This window comes from Arabidopsis thaliana, assembly GCF_000001735.4.
Source record: "Arabidopsis thaliana chromosome 1 sequence".
NCBI lineage: Eukaryota > Viridiplantae > Streptophyta > Magnoliopsida > Brassicales > Brassicaceae > Arabidopsis > Arabidopsis thaliana.
Genome location: NC_003070.9, coordinates 17090624 through 17110280, shown reverse-complemented (window position 1 = coordinate 17110280; position 19657 = coordinate 17090624). Strand labels below are relative to the sequence as shown.

Sequence of the window (19657 nt, the reverse complement as noted above, 5' to 3'; positions counted from 1 at the left end):
GTTTTGATTAGTTTAGAAAATAAAAACGTATATTTGACTTATATTTCTTGGAATGGAAAACATGTGATGTATCTATCATAAATTCTTTGTCCCATAACCTGTCTCTATATGTGAAATAAAAATACTACCAACCCGTAACCATCACAAATAGAATTTGTGTCACAAAATACGTACATGCTCATAACCCAAACTCATACCAGTTATGTGTGTAAACAAAATTATTTGTGTGTCATATATACATTGGTTATGTGTGTAAACAAAATTATTTTATATAGTGTTCATAACCCAAACTCATACTAGTTAGATATTTAATTTGATGTCCAGTTTGGTTTCAAATTATTTTATATAGTACTTCTCTTTCTTTTCATGCCGTTTGTGTCTCATAATTCCTATTTTCATTTCTTATTTGCTTACCTTTAAATACCAATGTATATATGACTGAGTTTTGCGGATTAACATATAGGATGTTAAAGTTTACAAATATATCATAAATTAAAACACACAAATATCTTTTCTTGATTTTTTTTCCTTCTTCAAATTCAAAAATATGAATAGCATTATAACAAATAATTTTGTAAAAAAATATATTTTAACAAATGTAATAATGTTTATTTCATTTGCTACATTTTAAATATTCTTCTTTCTCTTATTTAATCATAATTAATTGGATTTTTGGAATATAATTAAAATTTTGAAATACACCTATAAAAGCAATTTATTTGGATAATTTGTTTTGAATGAAAAATGTATAATTAGTTTACATTATTTTAAAAGTTTGTTCAATAATATATTATGGATTTATTTAAAAAAAGATCCGGTTGAAAAAAAGAAAAAATAAAACCCCAAATATTTCGAAATTAGTATGTACAATTTATTGTTTAGATATTTCTAAATGTAACACATAATGATAATTACTTTAAATTAATTATTTTTGTTTAATTCATAGAAATCATTGTAACATCTAATCTAGTTTTTAGAAATTTTGAAATAAATTTTCGTTTTCTATTTCAAAATACTAAACCCAAGATTCTAGAATTGAATTTATTTATCTATCACAAATTATGATTTTTTATTCATGGTATTAAGCAAGTGTTATGATTTTAGAAAATTTTAAAATAAAAATTAACTTCCAAAATGTTAGTTTAATAATATAGTATAATTTGATATAAAATCTTAGTTTTTCAATTTTTATTGGTTAACAACTTTTAAGAAATAAATTTTAATTTTTCGTCCATAATTAATAGGAAAGAGAAAGTGAGTTTAATTTTGGGAAACTAATAATTGCTTAAAAGAATATTACCATTTTTTATATTTAAATCTATTAATTTTGTGATTACTATTGTATCGTTAATGAATATATTTAAAAACACTAACAATCAATGGCATTCTGTGTAATATTTTACCCTAAATAAGGTTGTTTATTTTTAATGATTCCCAATTAATAGTATAGATTTCAGGATAAGAAAATACATTTTAATTTTATACGCTCCATCTTATAGTTGATATTTGGATTTTATATATTAACTCAGATACTTTTTAAATATTTAATTTAATATTTTCTTAAACCAAATTTCAATCTTAAATATCTACTTTATCATAATACAATACACTTTAATTCGATTATATTAAAATTGAAATACAAGTCAATTTTGTAATACAAATATAGTTTTATTTTATAAATTCCATCTTATTTTTAGTTTTCCTTTTTAGTTAATAAAGTTAAATATTTTAGATATCTATGTTTCTTTTATTTTTAGTTTTCCTATTTATTTAAGAAAAAAGTAAATAGTTTTTGACACATGTCAACATATGAACGATAGACTTGACACGTGTCACGATCACGTGAGTTAGTAACTTTGAAAACCATACTTTATATAATAAAAATGGGGCAAAAAAAAATATTTGTAAATTATAATAATACTATACAACTCTAATACTTTACAAATACTTTATATAATTTTACCATCTAAGATATAAATTTATAATGAACTAAAAAAAACAGAAATCTACAAAAATATTTAGAAACCAAACATTGTTGAAAATATTTTTTTTTATATGCCGTAATCTCGTAAGTTAATTTTACATCATGGAAATTAATTTTAAATGAAAATATTCTCATTAAAAGTAATTGAAAAGTCAAATCCTGTAAGCAATTTTTCTCAAAATATCCTATTTTCATTTATGATTACATGAGTTAAAAAATTTAGAATAAAACATAGGTATAGTAACACAACAAAGGATGCAAGACGCTCCATCGTATGATGCGTTAAAATTCTTAGGTTAAAACATAAGTATTCAAAAATTTATTCTTATAAGTTCATTAATATTTTGAGTTTTGATTTAACGAATGAAAACATTATATTACATTGACAAATATAATTTTATCCAACTAAACTAATGTTAAATAAATTATATTACTATTTTAAACTTCAATGGTCTTTTTAATTAGTATTATTATCCATACTAAATTATTTTAAAAAAAATTAATAAGTGCTACATTTAAATGATCAATAACACATGTAAAAACAAATTTGTTAATTTTCCTTTTGTTGAATAAAAGTAAAATTTATATATATAGAGACGTATAAATTAGTATATGTAAATTTGTTTACTTTTTCAGATTTACTATTTTTTTAAGAGAATAAAAAAGTTAAATTTTTAATGGCACATGTAAACATTTGATCGTTTGACTTGACACCTGGCACGATCCTATGAATTAGTAACTTTGAAAACCATACTTTATATAATAATTTGATACGGTTTTATAACTTTATAATTATAATATAACTTTTAATTAGCATAACATCTGTAAACTTTTAAAAATTAAATCTAGTTTTGACTCAATAAAAACTTTTGGATTGACAAAACGTATTGATGTAAAAATTGGACAAAAATGTCTCAAGTAAACAAAATAAAGAGTAGCGTTAGGTTAAGAACAATGTCACCTTGTATCGGGTGGAATGGTGGACTGTGGATAGTGGGTGGTAAATGGTGACTAACCGTGTGATCTCTCTTTATCGCTTGACATCAGCTTAAATTGGTTTAGTTAAGTCGAATTTGATGACATAGATCTCTATTTACATCTTCCTTGAGATAAAAACTTAAAACCATAAATAGTTTTATCAAACAAACAAAAATACATACCTAAGACAGATTTGATCTTGTTTGATGTCGAATTATCAACGATTAAGATCAATGTCATGGTGACAGATGGCTAGACGGTTGCGATGTCGGATCAAACGAGTGAAATGGATGATGAGGATCGGATATAAAATTGTACGACGGATCCCTCGATGATTGGCTCCACACAAGAATTAATTTTATCAAAATTTCAATTAAGTGTTACTTGAGAAGTTTGAAGGTCAGTTACGGATTTTTCCACGTTCGTAAACTTTTGAGTTACGCCTGATAGGGTCAGTAACGGTTTGATTGGTACAATTTCCCTCGGCCATGGTAATCTGTTTGGAGTTTGAGATTTCTGAAAAGCGTGAGAACTTAGCGTCCCTATAGACGGTACCAAAATATGGATACCAGATTCACACACTCAAGTATTTTGTTTATTTATGGGTTTAAGCTCTCAAGATCAAAAAGTGTGGGTACAAGAATGGATTTGTATACTAAATATGAAAATGTGTTTAAAATGCTGAGAGAAAATAGTATAGTAGCTTTGTAGCAAAAAATTGATGTACCCCCTTATTTCTTGGGGGGGTGGGTGTGGGGGGTGGGGGGGTGGGGGGGGGTCTCATGTTTATATACAATGATTTGCATTAATTAGCTAACTAATTAGGGTCTCATGTTTATATACAATGATTTGCATTAATTAGCTAACTGATGTAATAATTGCTCTTAAATATGTCGGTCTTAACGTTTATATTTGAATTCTTATAGACCATTCATGGGCCTCCGAACGCTCGTCCCATTGCCCATCCTGAAATCATCTCCTCTTTGCTCCGCTTGTATGAACTCTTCGGGTTCTCTTGGCTTCAGCCATGAGTTTCAGTCTGGGAGCACACTGAGTTGACCGTTGTTCTGTTGACTTTTGGTCTACTTGGCAATTTTCGGATGAATCCAACACCAGTACATCTTTTAACGCATTTTCTTCTTTTTCATAACTCCTTGGACTTATTTTTTTTTGTGTGGGTGTCTTCTGTAAATGACTCATCCTCTCTGTTAAGTGATCCATGGTTCTTGTCGGGAGTTTCCTATATATGAGACTCTTATGAATAGTAACCATTTTCTTTCCTTTCAGTTTCAGATTTCACGGTTTTTTCTAAGAAACATGAAACGGTACTTTTTTCCTCATGAGCACGCAATGTGCATTATTTTGTGAATCCCATAGAATTTTTAGTTCTAAAATTGGATCTTCCTACTCCACCAATTGTTTTTCCAAAACTCTCATCTAATATGGTCGAAAAACCGTCTCGCTCTTTTTTCTTCAACGTTTTTGCACGTAACTACATATAAGTTAGTAGAAAAAAGAGTGCATGAGGTTAGAAAGAAGAAAAAGGTGTTTAAGCTGGATACCACTAAAGATGAGCGGTCATTTATCAATAGAGAGTTGTAAATTAAATAAGAAGTCATGCATGTTTGATTCGTTTCATGATCTAAAACCTTCAATGAGAAAAATCAAGTCAAGTTAGATGTCCAAACAAAATAAAATGAATGTTCGATCCAACAGAAATCTATGCAAGATAAAATTTCTTGAAAAGAGATCCAATTGTGAGCTCTTAGGTATTCCCTTTTAGCAAATCTGCAAGTTATCCTTTAAAAAAAAAAATCAAACTATACTGTATTAAAAATAAAATACTTTTTTTATAGATGCTTAATCTCGTTAGTTAGTTTACCTTATGCAAACTAATTTTAAATGAGTTTAAATTAATAAATACAAGTATACTAACTTCTTATTAAGTAATTGAAAAGTCAATCCTATAAACTTGATTTTCCAAACACTTTGTGTGTTTTACTTATGATTACATGCGTTAAAATATAATTAAGACATAGTAATTTATATTTTCACTATTTACCTTTGATTGAGAATTAAATTATATTTTGAAATTCAACTTTGAAAGTCTATATATATAATTTAAATTTCATATCCGAGTAGATCGAAAATAAATGTTGAATTTAGAAAATTTTACCATCCTGGCGAAATCATGTTATATTTGAAAAGTTTTTAGTTTACATATGCGTTTTTAGTTTTTGCTGGATAGATTAATTCAAATGATGAATAGAAACGTAAAATCTTGAAAGGCTTTGGCTTCTTGATTATCAAAAATAAAATGGTAGCAGTTGTTTTATAATGATAATAGTCAATTTACAAAAACCCATAGACACATCAACACATAAAAATATTAGTTTATTGTTCAAAAGAGACTGGAGCACCAATCTTGCTACCTACTCTACGAATACATTCATTCCATGCTTGTTTGCTCTTTGGAATGCCCTTAGATGCAATATTTTTATACTCATATGTGGCAAATATGAGTTTAACCAATCCTAGATGGCAATCTTTGCCCATCTTCAATATATCACGACAACATTCCTCCGTAATTGGCATTGTCTCATTTAACATGTTCTTGAAAACCTCATTTCCGCATTTTGAACTCGGCTTTTCAGAGCAAGCCTCAAGAAACTTGAGCTGTTTGTCCGAGTAATGGTGAGCAAGCTCCCTATCATATTCCATTGCGGGTGAATCAGCTTCTTCGAATGGAGCTTCATCGGGAGCTTCGACGTAATCAAAATCTGAAGATGGAGATATGGCCACATCTTCTGGCATCTCCTGTGAATGTGGATTAATTTTTTGGGAGCAAATTGGACGAGCCATGTAAAACATTACTATAGACACGAGCATTACCATGAGAAGAGATTTTGCCATATTTGTTTTTGTTTTTGGATGTAAGAATACTTTAAGTTTTGAATGTAAGATTGATGATATGAAACAAGAAAACAAGAGATTTTATAGGACAATCACTAAATGATATTTAATTAGTTAAACATTTATTCATTAATAATTGTATGTTACTATCTTTAACATTTAATAATTTTGTTTAAGATACGTTTACATCGAACATGACTATAGATTTTGGGCAAACTTAAAGATAACAACACTCCCTTTTTTATTCAAATTATTACAAATCAAACTGATATATTAGACACAACACGATTACACGTAATGAAAAGAAAAAAAAAGATAAAAGAAAGGATTGATTATGTATGATCTGGTTTAGTGAGATTCAAAGTTAAGCTCTTCCTTTAAAATAATTTTTTTTCCCGTCAAAATCGTACTATAGATAATTTGATCAGATATTTACGTATGTTATTTCCCGTCAAATTTTTTTCTCCGTATCAAATTTTTTTCGAGCTAAAAGCATGTATTTAAAAATCCATTAGATTTTACACATGTTTTTAGTTGTAAATATATGTATAAACATGTATTTACATGTTTTGTATTATATAAAGTATGATTTTCAAAGTTAATAACTCATACGATCGTAACACATGGCAAATCTATCGATCTTATATTTTGACATGTATCGGAAAAGATTTTAACTTTTTTTTTTTCTCTTAGAAGAGAAAAAACCTAAAAAAAATAAACAAATTTACATATACTAATTTATAACTATAATGGAAAATTAATAGTAGATGGAGTGTATAGAATTAAATTGTTTTCTATTGCAAAATCGAATTGTATTTGAATTTTATACAATCAAATTAAATTTTATTTTTATTATCATAAAATAGATATTTAAATTGTATTGCAAATTCGAAATTGTAAGATTGAAATTTGGTTTAAGGAAATAATAAATTAAATACTGAAAAGTATATGAGTTACTATTTAAAATTGAAATATCATCAATAAGATGGAGTGTATATGAACTAGATAGTGCAGTTTACTCATGTGTGTATGAAACCTAATCGCCTAGCAGATGAATTAACAAACTATGCGTTTTCGTTATCGCTTGGTCTGAATTTATTTGATGTTTGTCTGAGTGTTGTAAGTCTGACGTTGTTAGAGGATACATATGAGACGTTGTTTCCACGGGATCTATGTTCGAGTGTAATTTTTATGTTATGAAAACATCGTAGGAAGCTTTTGACCCTACACATTACAAAAAAAGAGATAATGTATAGACTAACAAAGTACTTTACTATAAATAAATAAATATTTAAAATGTATGGTAAAATTAAATGTGTATGATACAAAATTAAATATTTTAAAAATATATGAATTATTATTTGACATATTTGCTATTCAAAATTTAAATATCATTACTAAATATTTGAATAAATTTATATCTTATCTTATCTGGCGAAAAATAAAAAAATTATGTCTATATCTAAAACATGAGTTAAAATTAATAAATGAAAATATTCTCATTAAAAGTAATTGAAAAGTTAAATCCTATAACCAATTTTTCTCAAAATATCCTATTTTCACTTATGATTACATGAGTTAAAATTTTTAGAATAAAACATAGGTATAATAACACATCAAAGGATGCAAGACGCTCCATCGTATGATGCGTTAAAATTCTTAGGTTAAAACATAAGTATTCAAAAATTTATTCTTATAAGTTCATTAATATTTTGAGTTTTGATTTAACGAATGAAAACATTATATTACATTGACAAATATAATTTTATCCAACTAAACTAATGTTAAATAAATTATATTACTATTTTAAATTTCAATGGTCTTTTTAATTAGTATTATTATCCATACTAAATTATTTTTAAAAAAATTAATATGTGCTACATTTAAATGACCAATAACACATGTAAAAACAAATTTGTTAATTTTCCTTTTGTTGAATAAAAGTAAAATTTATATATATATCGAGACATATAAATTAGTATATGTAAATTTGTTTACTTTTTTAGATTTTCTATTTTTTTAAGAGAATAAAAAATTTAAATTTTTAGTGACATATGTAAACATTTGATCGTTTGACTTGACACGTGGCACGGTCCTATGAATAGTAACTTTGAAAACCATACTTTATATAATAAGAAACATTTGATCGTTTGACTTGACACGTGACACGATCCTATGAATTAGTAACTTTGAAAACCATATTTTATATAATAAGATAAGATGTTTTGAATATATATTTTTTTATTTCATATTACATGATATTTTCAAATTTCTATATAAATAATAGATTGATGTCTTATTTTATAACCATTAAAAATCTGCAGTTTTTATTTATCTGATTGTAGTTCAACAAATTCCTATATGTTGAAATAGAGTGAGCATTAAACAATTTATACGATTAGTTTAGCGGTGTATGAGAAAATTTTAACTAGTAATAAATAATAATAATAATAATAATAATAATAATAATAATAATAATAATAATAATAATAATAATAATAATAAAACTAATTGGTAAAATTAACTTATAGAAATAAATTCAGAAGAACCAAAGTTTTTTCTTAGGTTCTCCTGTTCTCTCTATCCCCCTCAGTTACTTTCCCTTCATTCCTATCTTCAGTCAACCCCAAAAGCAGACACCAACTTGCCTGCAGTGTTCTGATGAGGCTTCAATGGTATTGAAGATTCGACAAATGGTTAGAACCCAACAGTCTTTCGATCATTATCTTTGTGGCTTATTTGCAGTGTTTAATCCTGTTGTTTTGCAAATCGGGCAAAGATTCTTCTGCTTCAGCCATTCTTTGATGCATTGACTATGAAAGTCGTGTCCACATTCCAGCCTTCCTATTTCTTCTTCTTCCTTATATTCCTCCTACAGTTTTTGCATCAATTTTAGCAATCAGTCATGGTTATTAATAGGAAGAATCAAAAGTGCAAGTCATTAACAGGATTGCGATACAAAATTTTATGCAAATCTGATATTGTTTACCTGACAAACACAGCATGGTTCTACTTCTTGTGAAGATCTAGTACTACTTTTGTACTTCTGCTGCTTCAATCGGTTTGATATGGTTTCCTCGTTCAAACCGGTACAAACATCTCCAATCCGTTCTTCTAGAGACAACAGCTCCTGCAGATTTTATACTCATAGTTAGTATGATGAGCAAATAAATGATTATGGGTTTGCTCTGGCTTTACCTCATATGTCATGTTGTCAACATCAAGTCGCATGTCTCTATATCGGTCATGAATATCAGCCGCACCTAGCATTATGGACTGATTGAGAAGCATAACATCCTGAAAAAAGCATCACAAAAAAAGATTAAACGATCATTCAGGTAAAATCTTTTTGTATTATACGTAAATCGAAAACAGTACCTCCAAACGCAAGTTCCCTGCTCTACGCATGTGCTCCAAGATGTTACGGATCTGTTTCAGAAGAGAAGCACAGTCTCAGCTCTATATTACGCAGTTGCTCAAGAAAACTATAGGGTTTACAGTCGATATGAACATAAATCTAACACCACTATCTATAAGAAACACAAGGTAACACTAATCTTGATAAGAAACTAACCTCGGATGCCCCCATTCTGGTTCTTCCTCGACTTGTGGATGCCAAGCCTCGCAAAGAATGAGAAATGCCAGTTGCATCTTGCCCTTGTCTTGGACCTGCTCTCGAGGAAGCTCGATTATGCACCTGAGAGGTGTTATCACCACCAGATTGAAGCACGTGCTCATTTGGAGAGGCAGGATGGGCCAATGAACGAGCAGCCCTCTGCTGTGTAACAAGGGAAGAAAGCAATGACCTACGAAAGTTTTCAGATAATCTTCTTTGATTATGTAGTGAGTTATTCTGGTAAGGAGTCAATGCTGGACTAGACGGTGATGGCTGAACACTTGTCCTGGATGAAGACGATGCAACATGTCTAGCACCACTTGCATTTCTGCTAATATGACCATGGGCCACATTTCTCAGTTCAGGAGCTGGGACAAACAAGGGAATCTCTAGAGTATTACTTCTTTGTCTGGTTGCATTTCGATGAATAACATTTCTGTCAACAGGAGTAGCAGAACTAGATGATATAACCGCTGCCACGGGGCTTGTGTTCCATTGAAATGTATTTCTTGAAACAGGGGGCATATGAGTAGCAGGAGCATTTGGGTTCTGAGATGCAAAATTGCCTAACGCATGTCCATATCTCATGCTGATCTGCTGGTGATCTGCAGGTATAAGCCCTGGTGAGTTCAAGGATGGAGCAAAATTGCTTACGGTTTCTTGTTGATATGTGGGATTAACCCAGACAGGGTAATTTCTACTAGAGCTCTCTGTGATGGTAGGAGGAGATAGATTTGGAACAGCGCTAGATACCAAACCCCTTCGACCATGATCAAGAGATATGTTTAAATCATTTGCTGTCATTGCTGGGCTGTAATACGTAGGACCTGAGATCCAAGAACTGGATACTCCACGCTGGAACTCACGGAAACCTCCAGTTGAAGAGGACTGACCACCGCTTGCATCAAGAGCTTTTCTTTTACAGGATGCACGACGTCCATCAACAGAGGAACCAGCTCTAACACTGTTATCTAGTAAAAACTCAGACCTAAGTCCATTAACCTCAAAATGACCAGGATGAACTGTAACCGGATTCATATCCTCAAGATGCTCATTGTATTCTGCATTTAGATTGACATCACGAACCACGCGGCTTCCATTAGATGGTTGCACAAACAAAGGGCTCAACTCAAGCTTATCATTCCTCTGTTCCTCAAACCTTCCAATTCCCTTCCATTGTTCAGTGAGACTTGCCCCTTCGTTCTTCGTCCCACTAGAGCTAGCCTCACCAATGTTAAACCTCTGCAAGCCCCGTTTCTCATGATAAACTGAGTTTGCAAAAGTAGGATTTGTATCAGCAGCTGAACTCATGTAATCCTGCAAATCATTATCACCATAATTGTGAAGATTCTCCCAACGAATTTGCTGATCTACCACAGCGTTACTAGACGTAGAACCGCGCTCAAAGTTCAAAGCCTTTGATAAAGAACCAAGACTAGCCCTCTCTCCCTGCATCCTATCGTTAACCACAGTTGACACTTGACAAATCAAGAGACTCTCACCACTTTTCACAATCTAGCAAATCCTGGAAACTAAAATAAAAAAAAAGAAAAGAGTTACCTTCACATTGAAATACATAAGGAGTTATCTTTCAGCCAAAGAAAAATACAATACAGCAATTCAAGATATGCAAGCAAAAGTATAATATACAATGCCTAATCTTAAGACCAAAAACTCAACTGCATTACAATCTTTATACTTAATTAATCAGCTACAAAAGCTACATTATCAATTTGACACATGAACATCAAAATCAAGCAACCTATAACAATCCACATAGCTACAACAAGAATAGCATCAGTAAATAAGATAAAGATCAAACCTTTAGCAAACTCTCAAGTCAAAAACTAACACTGCAACATGAGGAACAATAACATATTCGTATCAACAAACCACCAATACAAACACCATAGTGAAACCATAAAGCAATAACCTTTTGCCAAAGAAACACCAAACAAGTTCGTTCCTAAAAACAGAGATATCCATTCAAATATCACAACCCATGCTAAAATCTATTTCAAAAACTCAATTTTTAGTCACGAGAGATTGTATTGAATATTACGATGAACAAAACACAGAAAGCTAATAATAACCCACCAATCGCTTGAAGAAACCAATCGATCTGAGAAAGTTATGGTTGAGAAAGCAAAGAAACGCTCTTATGGGTAGATTCTTTCGTCAAAGACAATGAGAGAAGAAACCGATTGCAGAGAAAAGAGGTAAAAGGCAAAAATAATGAAGAAGAAGAGAATTGAGGAAAGCGAAAGCAAAGCACACAAACCAAATGAGAATAGAATCCGGAGAGAAGATTATTATTATTATTACATATATATAGGTTAGGTTCAAATTCACATTTATCAAGACAGTATATTTTTCAAAAATATTAGAAAAGATGGAAACTTTTCTAAGAAAAAGTCAAATAAAAAAAGTGCAGTTACCAAAAGACAAATTTGAATACATATTTAGCTAATAAAGAGGTAAAGAATCACAATATTGGAAAATATAGTAATAGATGTGTATATATATAGTTCTATTTTTTTTGTAATAAAATGTGAATTGGTAAAATGGGAAGAAATAAGACAAAAAGCAAGTTGGCAAAATTAAAAACTGAGAAGTGAGAAGTTGTCTTTGTCTATTGTCTCACGTCCCAACCAAACGCACGCGGCTTTCTTTTCTTAAATTTTAAAGTTGATGAAACCGAATCCAAAGAAGTTAATTGTGAAAGGACGTTAGACAATTCAAACCCGCCTTATATACATTCTTAAGAAGCCCACGGAACGGCGTTTTATACATTTTTAAGAAGCCCACGAAAAGCCCAAATTTGAAAACTTCAATGGGTTTTATCCTGAAAATTCCGATTGGATTCTCCGATTGATTCCATGATGAAGGCTTCTTTCAAGGGAAAGTTCGATGTCGACAAGAGCGGTAGCGTTGCTTCGCTTACCTTCAACGCCGGCAATGCTAAGCTACGAGCCACCATGACTGATGCTTCCTTCGTCGCCGGTCCTAGCTTTAATGGTCTCTCTCTCGCCGTTGAGAAGCCTGGCTTCTTCATCATCGACTACAACGTCCCTAAAAAGGTTACTCCTTTTTTCTTAGTTTCAAGTTTTTGAAGTTAACCCTTTTAGCTTCAAACCTATAAGGAATGAGAAATGGATGAAATTGTATGGAGTCTCTGAGAAAGTTAAGAGTTTTTGGAGATTAAACTAGGTTAGGAGTGTAAATTGAAGTATAAAGTTTCGATTTTTATGCTACAGAATGTTAGTTTACACAAGGTTCTATTTTTGTATGGATTCTATGAAAAATGAGTGAAATTTAAGTAGAAATTTTCGGTTTTTCTGCTGCAGGATGTTACACAAGGTTCTATTTGAATGGATTCTTTGCAAATGAATGAAATTGAAGTAAAAAGTTTCGGTTTTTATGCTGCAGGATGTTAGGTTTCAGTTTATGAACACTATCAGAATTGCAGAGAAGCCTTTGAATCTGACTTACATTCATATGAGAGGAGATAACCGGACGATTGTTGACGGGAGTTTTGTGATTGATCCAGCAAACAAGTTGTCTGCTAATTACATGGTGGGTACAAAGAATTGTAAGCTGAAGTATACTTATGTTCATGGAGGGATAGCTACATTTGAGCCTTGTTATGACGTGGCTAAGAATATGTGGGACTTTGCGATTTCTCATAAACTTTATGGTGGTGATAATCTCAAGGCAACTTATCAGACTTCTAGTAAGATGCTTGGTTTGGAATGGTCGAACAACTCTAAATCAACTGGATCTTTCAAGGTAAATACTATTTTCACTTCTCTGTTTTTGTTCATAGCACTACTTCTTTTGGCAGGAGTAGATTGAATTTTACATATATCACTATCCCAACAGTTGACACTAGATACTCTTATATACTGTTATCTTAGCATTTCTTCTTACGGTCCTGTCTCTTCTCAAAATTTGTTCTTTAAAACAAGCATATATGTGCATGTAGGTATGAGACTATATTGCTCTTCTTGTAATGACATTTAGTTCTATCAAGTAGGTTAAAAATTCTTAACCCAGCCATGTTGTTTATCTATTGTTGCTTACTAAGAATTTAAGAAAGACTGAAGCTTAAGCGGTGATATAAACTTGGTATGAATGATGCAAATCTCCTAATGGCATGGGTGTGATCTTTATTAATGCATAAAAGATGCATGGTGATCTTGAGAGAGTGTTAACAAGAGACTTGAATTACAATCCTCTGGTTAGGGATTAAGTTCCTCTTACTTGGTTCTGGTGGTTGGGTTGAATAATTTGTTGTACCATCGACCAGGTTTTCTTATAGGTTAGTTTGGGTTGAACATGTTAATGTGTGAATGGGGAACTAGAACTTCTCTTGAATGCTGCAATCGATCTTTTAAACATTGTTTCATAAGCACTTAGCTAAAATTGGTTCTTTTTGCAGTCGTGGTTAATGAGTTTCTCTTACTGTTTCAACAGGTATGTGCATCAATGAATCTAGCTGAGGAATTGAAGCCGCCAAAACTGACCGCAGAAACTACATGGAACCTGGAACTTTAGCTCCCAAAAAGTCTCAATTCTTTCGGTTGTTTGATGTGGATTCAAAAGTCTTGACAGAGGAATCTAGAACATTTCTAGTCGTTTCCTTGTTTATCATTGTGAAGACTATAATGACCACAAAAATTGCTATTCTAGTATTAGTGAGTCCAATTAGTAGTAAAAGAATACCCAAAAATGTAGAGTTTGTCAACGAAGGTGTTTTTATTCAACATTTCGAGCTAATACTCACAAATACATGAAGAATTTGCATTTAGGATGGAATTATTTTCCCCAATCCATTTATGAACTTGGTTTAGTGAGAGAATAATAGTAGAATCAAAAGCAAAGTGAGTACACAAGCAGCAAAATTAGCTTCACGAGTATTACCCAACATTCAACATACTCTCTAGTCTCTACATTATGAATTAATTCCATGAGGTATTTGTTTGTTGGTTAACTCCAACAAACACTCTCAGCTTTCTAGCTTCAAAACAACTATGAACTTGACATCTAAGTATATACAACTCTTAGGTAAATAAAAAAAAACTTGGGAGAGACATTATGGCAATTAGGCGGGGCACATCAGGTTGGTACTTCAAGCACCAATCTACTACTGCTACATATAGGGTAAGCGAAAAGAGCGGCGACACCGACGGGCTCACAACATGTGCAACCATATCACATTCATCTACCAATCTGCATCACTGCAGAACCAAACGTGTATGCATATTTGGTTTACTTCTAGAAACTAAGTATAAATTGATTATTGCACAAAAAATATTGAATTCTTAGCCATATCATAGATAGCCTATAAGTTTCTTTCCAAGCTTTTCTACCAATTGAATTCTTAGTCATATATTGAATATTTCTAGGGTTAAATATTCTGTATAAAGTATGTATTTTGAACAATTCATGGGTTCATCCCTTAGGGGGTCGATCCATTCATTCACCCCCTTTTAATTAACTAATTAGAATTTGACATGTCATCTATTTAAAGAATAAATAAATTAAATCTTAACCACTATTTTATCAACTCAAACCAAAATATAATTTCGTTTAATCACAAAATCTAAACCCTAACCGCTATTTTATCAACCCAAACCGAAATATTATTTCGTTTTAATCACAAAATCTAAACCCTAACCGCTATTTTATCAACCCAAACCGAAATATAATTTCGTTTTAATCACAAAACCTAAACCCTAACCGCTATTTTATCAACCCAAACCGAAATATTATTTCGTTTTAATCACAAAATCTAAACTCTAACCGCTATTTTATCAACCCAAACCGAAATATTATTTCATTTTAATCACAAAATCTAAACCCTAACCGCTATTTTATCAACCCAAACCGAAATATAATTTTGTTTTAATCACAAAATCTAAACCCTAACCGCTATTTTATTAACCCAAACTGAAATATAATTTCGTTTTAATCAAAAAATCTAAACCCTAACCGCTATTTTATCAACCCAAACCAAAATATAATTTCGTTTTAATCACAAAATCTAAACCCTAACCGCTATTTTATCAACCCCAACCGAAATATAATTTCGTTTTAATCACAAAATCTAAACCCTAACCGCTATTTTATCAACCCAAACCAAAATATAATTTCGTTTTAATCATAAAATCTAAACCCTAACCGCTATTTTATTAACCCAAACCGAAATATAATTTCGTTTAATCACAAAATCTAAACCCTAACCACTATTTTATCAAGTCAAACCAAAATATAATTTCGTTTAATCACAAAATATAAACTCTAACCACTATTTTATAAACTCAAACAAATAATTTCCTTAATTGAAATTCTACCGAATTTGTTTTGTTTTATTGATTTTAATTTATTTATTCTTTAAATAGATGACATGTCAAATTCTAATTGGTCATTAAAAGGGAGTGTATGGATGGATTATACTAGGGGGTGAACCCAAGTATTAAGCAAGCAAAAAAACAACATAAATATGAACATTTTTAAATGTTAAAAAATGACAAATCCTTAAGATTTTAACAAATATGAAAAATCCATAAATGCCACTACCAAAAATTACAAAATCCGTAATAACCCCTTAAAATGAAAATTGGGACAATGTAAATATATTGAAAAAAATACAATTTAGATATTTTATTTCAATTCTACCCTCTATTTTGTAAGATTAGATTTCTATATAAAATAAAATATATATGCTACACGAAAAAATTACATATCTCATAACAGTTAAATTAGAGGTAAAATCACCTAAACTTTTCCAAAAAGTATTTAGACAATTATATATTATGACACAACTATTTTTGTAATTTGTTATACAAAGTTTTGTGATTTTTGTCATAGACTGAAAATTCTCTAGTTTTAATTTTGTAATATCTTGTCATCATACAATTGTCATTTCTTAATACTAAATTATATATTAGATCTTTTAAAACACCTTTCTTGGGTTTCAGGGGAGCCATTGGACGGTTTCACGATTAAATATATTTACGTGTCTATGTGGAGTCAAAAAATAAACAAAAAAAGTAGATGACCTCTTCTGACTTCTGATAACATATATTAATAAGGAATCAGATCTTTTTGGAAAGACAATGAAAAGATGAATCAAGCAAATTTTCAACGGTTAATCATCACAAAAACTCGTTGTATATACTTTGATAATCCATTGTTAGCCTAAGTGATTATCCATGCTACGAGTAGTTTCGCTTAATCGCTTATACAATATTACGTTTATTGTTTGAGATGATGATATAATTGTTTGCTTGAGGATAGAATTTTAAGATACATAACAAGTGTGTATATACAAATGTACTATGTTTAAGTAGTTTAATTAAGTGTGTTTTTGGCGTTTTCTATGTTTAGGACAAACGGGAGAATCTAAGAGTTTACTCACGTTGTTCGTGCAATATAATGCCTACCATATCACGATTCACAAACATCTATTTGGTCTAATATTATATGATAGAAATTTTGGTCGGTAGGATTAGTTTATATACATTTATATGAATTGTGGTCGGTAGGATTAGTTCATCACAAACATTTGGTTTGCTTGTTTTTCTTTTTCTTTTTCGATAAAACACAGTAATCATTGTTTAATTCTTCGCCATTGCAATTCTTTCTTAATCATTTCCTATATTGAAATAAAAAGAACTCATGCATTTGATACTTCTTCTATTTATATATTTTATTATTATCGAAATCATCGTAGGCCAAGACCTAGCTACACTAATCACAAAATCTTATAGGAATTGACAAGTATACTGGTAAATAGACTTTTTTCTTTCAACATTTTAAATCATATCTTATAATACTATGTTTACTTTAATCTTTTCTCTATGTAGATGATGAAGGTTTTTTTTTTAGAACAAAAAGACAACTCGATCGAGTTACAATGAGTGCTTCTTCGACCAGATCTTTGATCACAGAAAACTTTAAAGAAGTATCCACTATCCAGAGATGCAAAATCTTTCTATTCATTATTATATTATAATGATCTAATAATAATAATAGAAGAATATTGTTGGTATTCCTTTTAAAAAATTGTGTACATCGATCAAGATCTTGAAGATATAAAAAATTGTAATTTTCATATTACATATCTTTTAGATGCATATCCAAATATCTTTTCAAAGGAAATTTTTAGTGGGGCGTGTAGAACAGATCGTGCACAATATCGTTGATTGAATCTCAATGTTAACCAATAAACAATAGTACGCGGGTTATGTTACGGTTACGGATCCTCAACCCTATAAATGTTCAATGTCTACAACCCTATGAATGTTTAAAGTTGCAGATAATTGATTATTTTTAGTAGCAAAAAGATATTTATTTTACCATTTTTATTGGTGAAAGATTTTTTTTTTTCTCCAAAAAAATACTGATAATCAGAATTTTGGAAAGATTACAAATCACAAAAAACAAGACGAAAGTTAAATTACAGAAAAACACAATGATCTTTCATAACCTACAAGTAGGAAAGAAGATTTTGATACATTGTAAAAATCAAACCCAACTTGTCTCAAGACTCTCGAAACACACTATAAGAACTTCCCGCATAATAATATATGAAAACAGGCTTCAACACAAAATGACGGAAACATGAGAGTGGATTTTGGTCTTATCCGCACAAGATGCATCTTCTCTATGAGTGTGTCTTTGTCAAGGGTCTCCTGAATAAACCGTAAGATAATCGAGACCCACTTAAACCTTTCAACGCCACAACGAATAAGTAATTAAGCCAAACATCGCTTAATAGTTAATACTAAATGAGATAGATACTAGACATAACCAAAGAGCTCAACTCCAAACTAACAAAATAATATAATCGAGGAAGAGAAGCTTAAGTCCAAACGAAAGAGACAACTAAACCTGAGCAACTGATGATACCAGATCTAAATAGGATACAATATGATCAAAGCAATATGGAGACGCATTATTGGTGACCTTAAATAAATTTAATAATAGTTAGACACTTTTGTTCACACCCTTTACTGAGGACAGGCCATTTTTATTTTATGTATTTAGTTGAGGAGCATTTAATAGACAGATTTATTACCCTCTTTTTTATTTTTCAAAAATAAGATTTATTATTCATAAACATTTGATATTAGCCCTGGGACAAATATCCGGGATCCGCGGGTATCCGTATCTGGAACCGGGATCCGATCCAAAAAACCGGATATCCGTGTGAAACGGTTCAGGATATGGATAGTAATATTTCATATCCGCCGGATACGGATCCGGATCCGGATAATAATAAAAAATATGACCGGATATCCGGATCCGGTAATATTCAATGTTTTATGTTTATGGGTTTTATTGGGCCATATTAAAAATTAAAATTATGATATTTTCCAGCTCATATCTTGGCCCATTTTCCAAAAAATCTAATCCTTTCATCTTCCTCACTCATTCCTCTAGACACCAGCCTCCACCAAACGACCATCTCTACCACCATGGCACCAAATCGTCATCCTCCTCCACCAAATCATCCTCATCCTCAACCTCCACCGAAACAACCGCTGCCTCTATCTCTTCCTCTTCTCCTTGGCGTTGGATTCACTCTTTCGTTGCAGATTTGGAGCTGTTTTTTCTGGGAAGAATCTTGGTGGTGAAGTTCGGTTGCTTGTGTTCGGGAGGAGAGAAGATGATAAAAAAAACCGGATCAGATCCGGATATCCGCGGATACTCGTACTTTTTCACGGACTTCAGGATCCCGAATATCAGGGGTTGGCGGATACGGATCCGGAGACTGAAATGACGGATCCGCCTGTTACGGATACGGATCCGGATACCTCCAAAATACCGGATATCCGGATCCGTAACAGGCCTATTTGATATAGATGTACAAACAAAATCAGTATATCTTTTTCCCATGTGTTGCTTTCTCATAAAAATTAAATTGGTACAAATATACTTTTGTTTCGGGTTTCTAACATCTTACTTTATTAACTTGAATCAGGAATTAGAATTACATAGTTATCAATAAACATATACATATACAACCAATATTTAGATAGAAAAAACTAATCGAAAAAGTAAAATATCAAAGATTTTTTTCAAACAGAGATTTATTATTATTGTAATTCATGAATCAGAATATCTTTCCCATGTGTTGTGTGCTCATTAAAAAAATA

General features: G+C 31.0%; 5 protein-coding genes and 3 long non-coding RNA genes across 12 annotated transcripts; 2 read left to right on the top strand and 6 right to left on the bottom strand.

Moving 5' to 3' along the window:
* Window positions 1-5276: 5276 nt before the first annotated feature.
* On the bottom strand, window positions 5277-5930 carry DD18 (downregulated in DIF1 18). Its single transcript, NM_103593.1, has one exon. The coding sequence runs from the start codon at window positions 5873-5875 to the stop codon at window positions 5357-5359; it is 519 nt and encodes a 172-aa protein (NP_564494.1). The 5' UTR covers window positions 5876-5930; the 3' UTR covers window positions 5277-5356.
* Window positions 5931-8326: 2396 nt separating this feature from the next.
* Window positions 8327-11806, bottom strand: AT1G45180 (RING/U-box superfamily protein). Of its 4 annotated transcripts, none has more exons than NM_103592.4 (6): window positions 11589-11806; window positions 9450-11023; window positions 9254-9304; window positions 9074-9172; window positions 8865-9005; window positions 8327-8747 (listed from the first exon to the last, which is right to left on the bottom strand). In NM_103592.4, exons 2-6 carry the CDS (start codon window positions 10944-10946, stop codon window positions 8598-8600), a joined length of 1938 nt encoding a protein of 645 aa, NP_175132.1. In that variant the 5' UTR covers window positions 10947-11023; window positions 11589-11806; the 3' UTR covers window positions 8327-8597. The 4 variants fall into 4 exon arrangements, with proteins under 4 accessions (NP_175132.1, NP_001321546.1, NP_001321545.1 ...); NM_001333246.1 differs by lacking the exon at window positions 11589-11806 and adding an exon at window positions 11314-11577 and having other exon boundaries at window positions 8356-8747; NM_001333245.1 differs by having other exon boundaries at window positions 8375-8747; window positions 11425-11790.
* A 433-nt stretch (window positions 11807-12239) lies between these two features.
* Window positions 12240-14301, top strand: AT1G45170 (outer envelope pore 24B-like protein). 2 transcript variants are annotated; one of them, NM_001084211.1, is made up of 4 exons: window positions 12275-12571; window positions 12921-13067; window positions 13206-13280; window positions 13968-14301. In NM_001084211.1, exons 1-4 carry the CDS (start codon window positions 12371-12373, stop codon window positions 14046-14048), a joined length of 504 nt encoding a protein of 167 aa, NP_001077680.1. In that variant the 5' UTR covers window positions 12275-12370; the 3' UTR covers window positions 14049-14301. The 2 variants fall into 2 exon arrangements, with proteins under 2 accessions (NP_175131.3, NP_001077680.1); NM_103591.4 differs by having other exon boundaries at window positions 12240-12571; window positions 12921-13280.
* Window positions 14302-14568: 267 nt separating this feature from the next.
* Window positions 14569-14773, bottom strand: AT1G07303. Its single transcript, NR_139225.1, has one exon. It is a non-coding gene; the product is annotated as an other RNA (long non-coding RNA).
* A 1947-nt stretch (window positions 14774-16720) lies between these two features.
* Window positions 16721-17003, bottom strand: AT1G07297. The gene has a single exon (NR_139224.1). It is a non-coding gene; the product is annotated as an other RNA (long non-coding RNA).
* Window positions 17004-18198: 1195 nt separating this feature from the next.
* AT1G07293 lies at window positions 18199-18442 on the bottom strand. Its single transcript, NR_139223.1, has one exon. It is a non-coding gene; the product is annotated as an other RNA (long non-coding RNA).
* Window positions 18443-18816: 374 nt separating this feature from the next.
* On the top strand, window positions 18817-19604 carry AT1G45163 (uncharacterized protein; the record flags this gene model as incomplete). Its single annotated transcript, NM_001198227.1, has 1 exon — window positions 18817-19604. One exon carries the CDS (start codon window positions 18817-18819, stop codon window positions 19279-19281), a length of 465 nt encoding a protein of 154 aa, NP_001185156.1. The 3' UTR covers window positions 19282-19604.
* On the bottom strand, window positions 18943-19474 carry AT1G45165 (uncharacterized protein). The gene has a single exon (NM_202244.1). It carries the CDS (start codon window positions 19410-19412, stop codon window positions 19080-19082), a length of 333 nt encoding a protein of 110 aa, NP_973973.1. The 5' UTR covers window positions 19413-19474; the 3' UTR covers window positions 18943-19079.
* Window positions 19605-19657: the final 53 nt, after the last annotated feature.

Coding starts and splice junctions, on each gene's coding strand:
- AT1G45170 (NM_103591.4), top strand. CDS start 12,371: ATGATGAAGGCTTCTTTCAAGGGAAAGTTCGATGTCGACAAGAGCGGT. Junction 12,572..12,920: donor ACTACAACGTCCCTAAAAAG/GTTACTCCTTTT, acceptor TTTATGCTGCAG/GATGTTAGGTTTCAGTTTAT. Junction 13,281..13,967: donor AATCAACTGGATCTTTCAAG/GTAAATACTATT, acceptor CTGTTTCAACAG/GTATGTGCATCAATGAATCT.
- DD18 (NM_103593.1), bottom strand. CDS start 5,875: ATGGCAAAATCTCTTCTCATGGTAATGCTCGTGTCTATAGTAATGTTT.
- AT1G45180 (NM_103592.4), bottom strand. CDS start 10,946: ATGCAGGGAGAGAGGGCTAGTCTTGGTTCTTTATCAAAGGCTTTGAAC. Junction 9,305..9,449: donor CCAGAATGGGGGCATCCGAG/GTTAGTTTCTTA, acceptor CTTCTGAAACAG/ATCCGTAACATCTTGGAGCA. Junction 9,173..9,253: donor CAGGGAACTTGCGTTTGGAG/GTACTGTTTTCG, acceptor TGCTTTTTTCAG/GATGTTATGCTTCTCAATCA.
- AT1G45165 (NM_202244.1), bottom strand. CDS start 19,412: ATGAGAAAGCAACACATGGGAAAAAGATATACTGATTTTGTTTGTACA.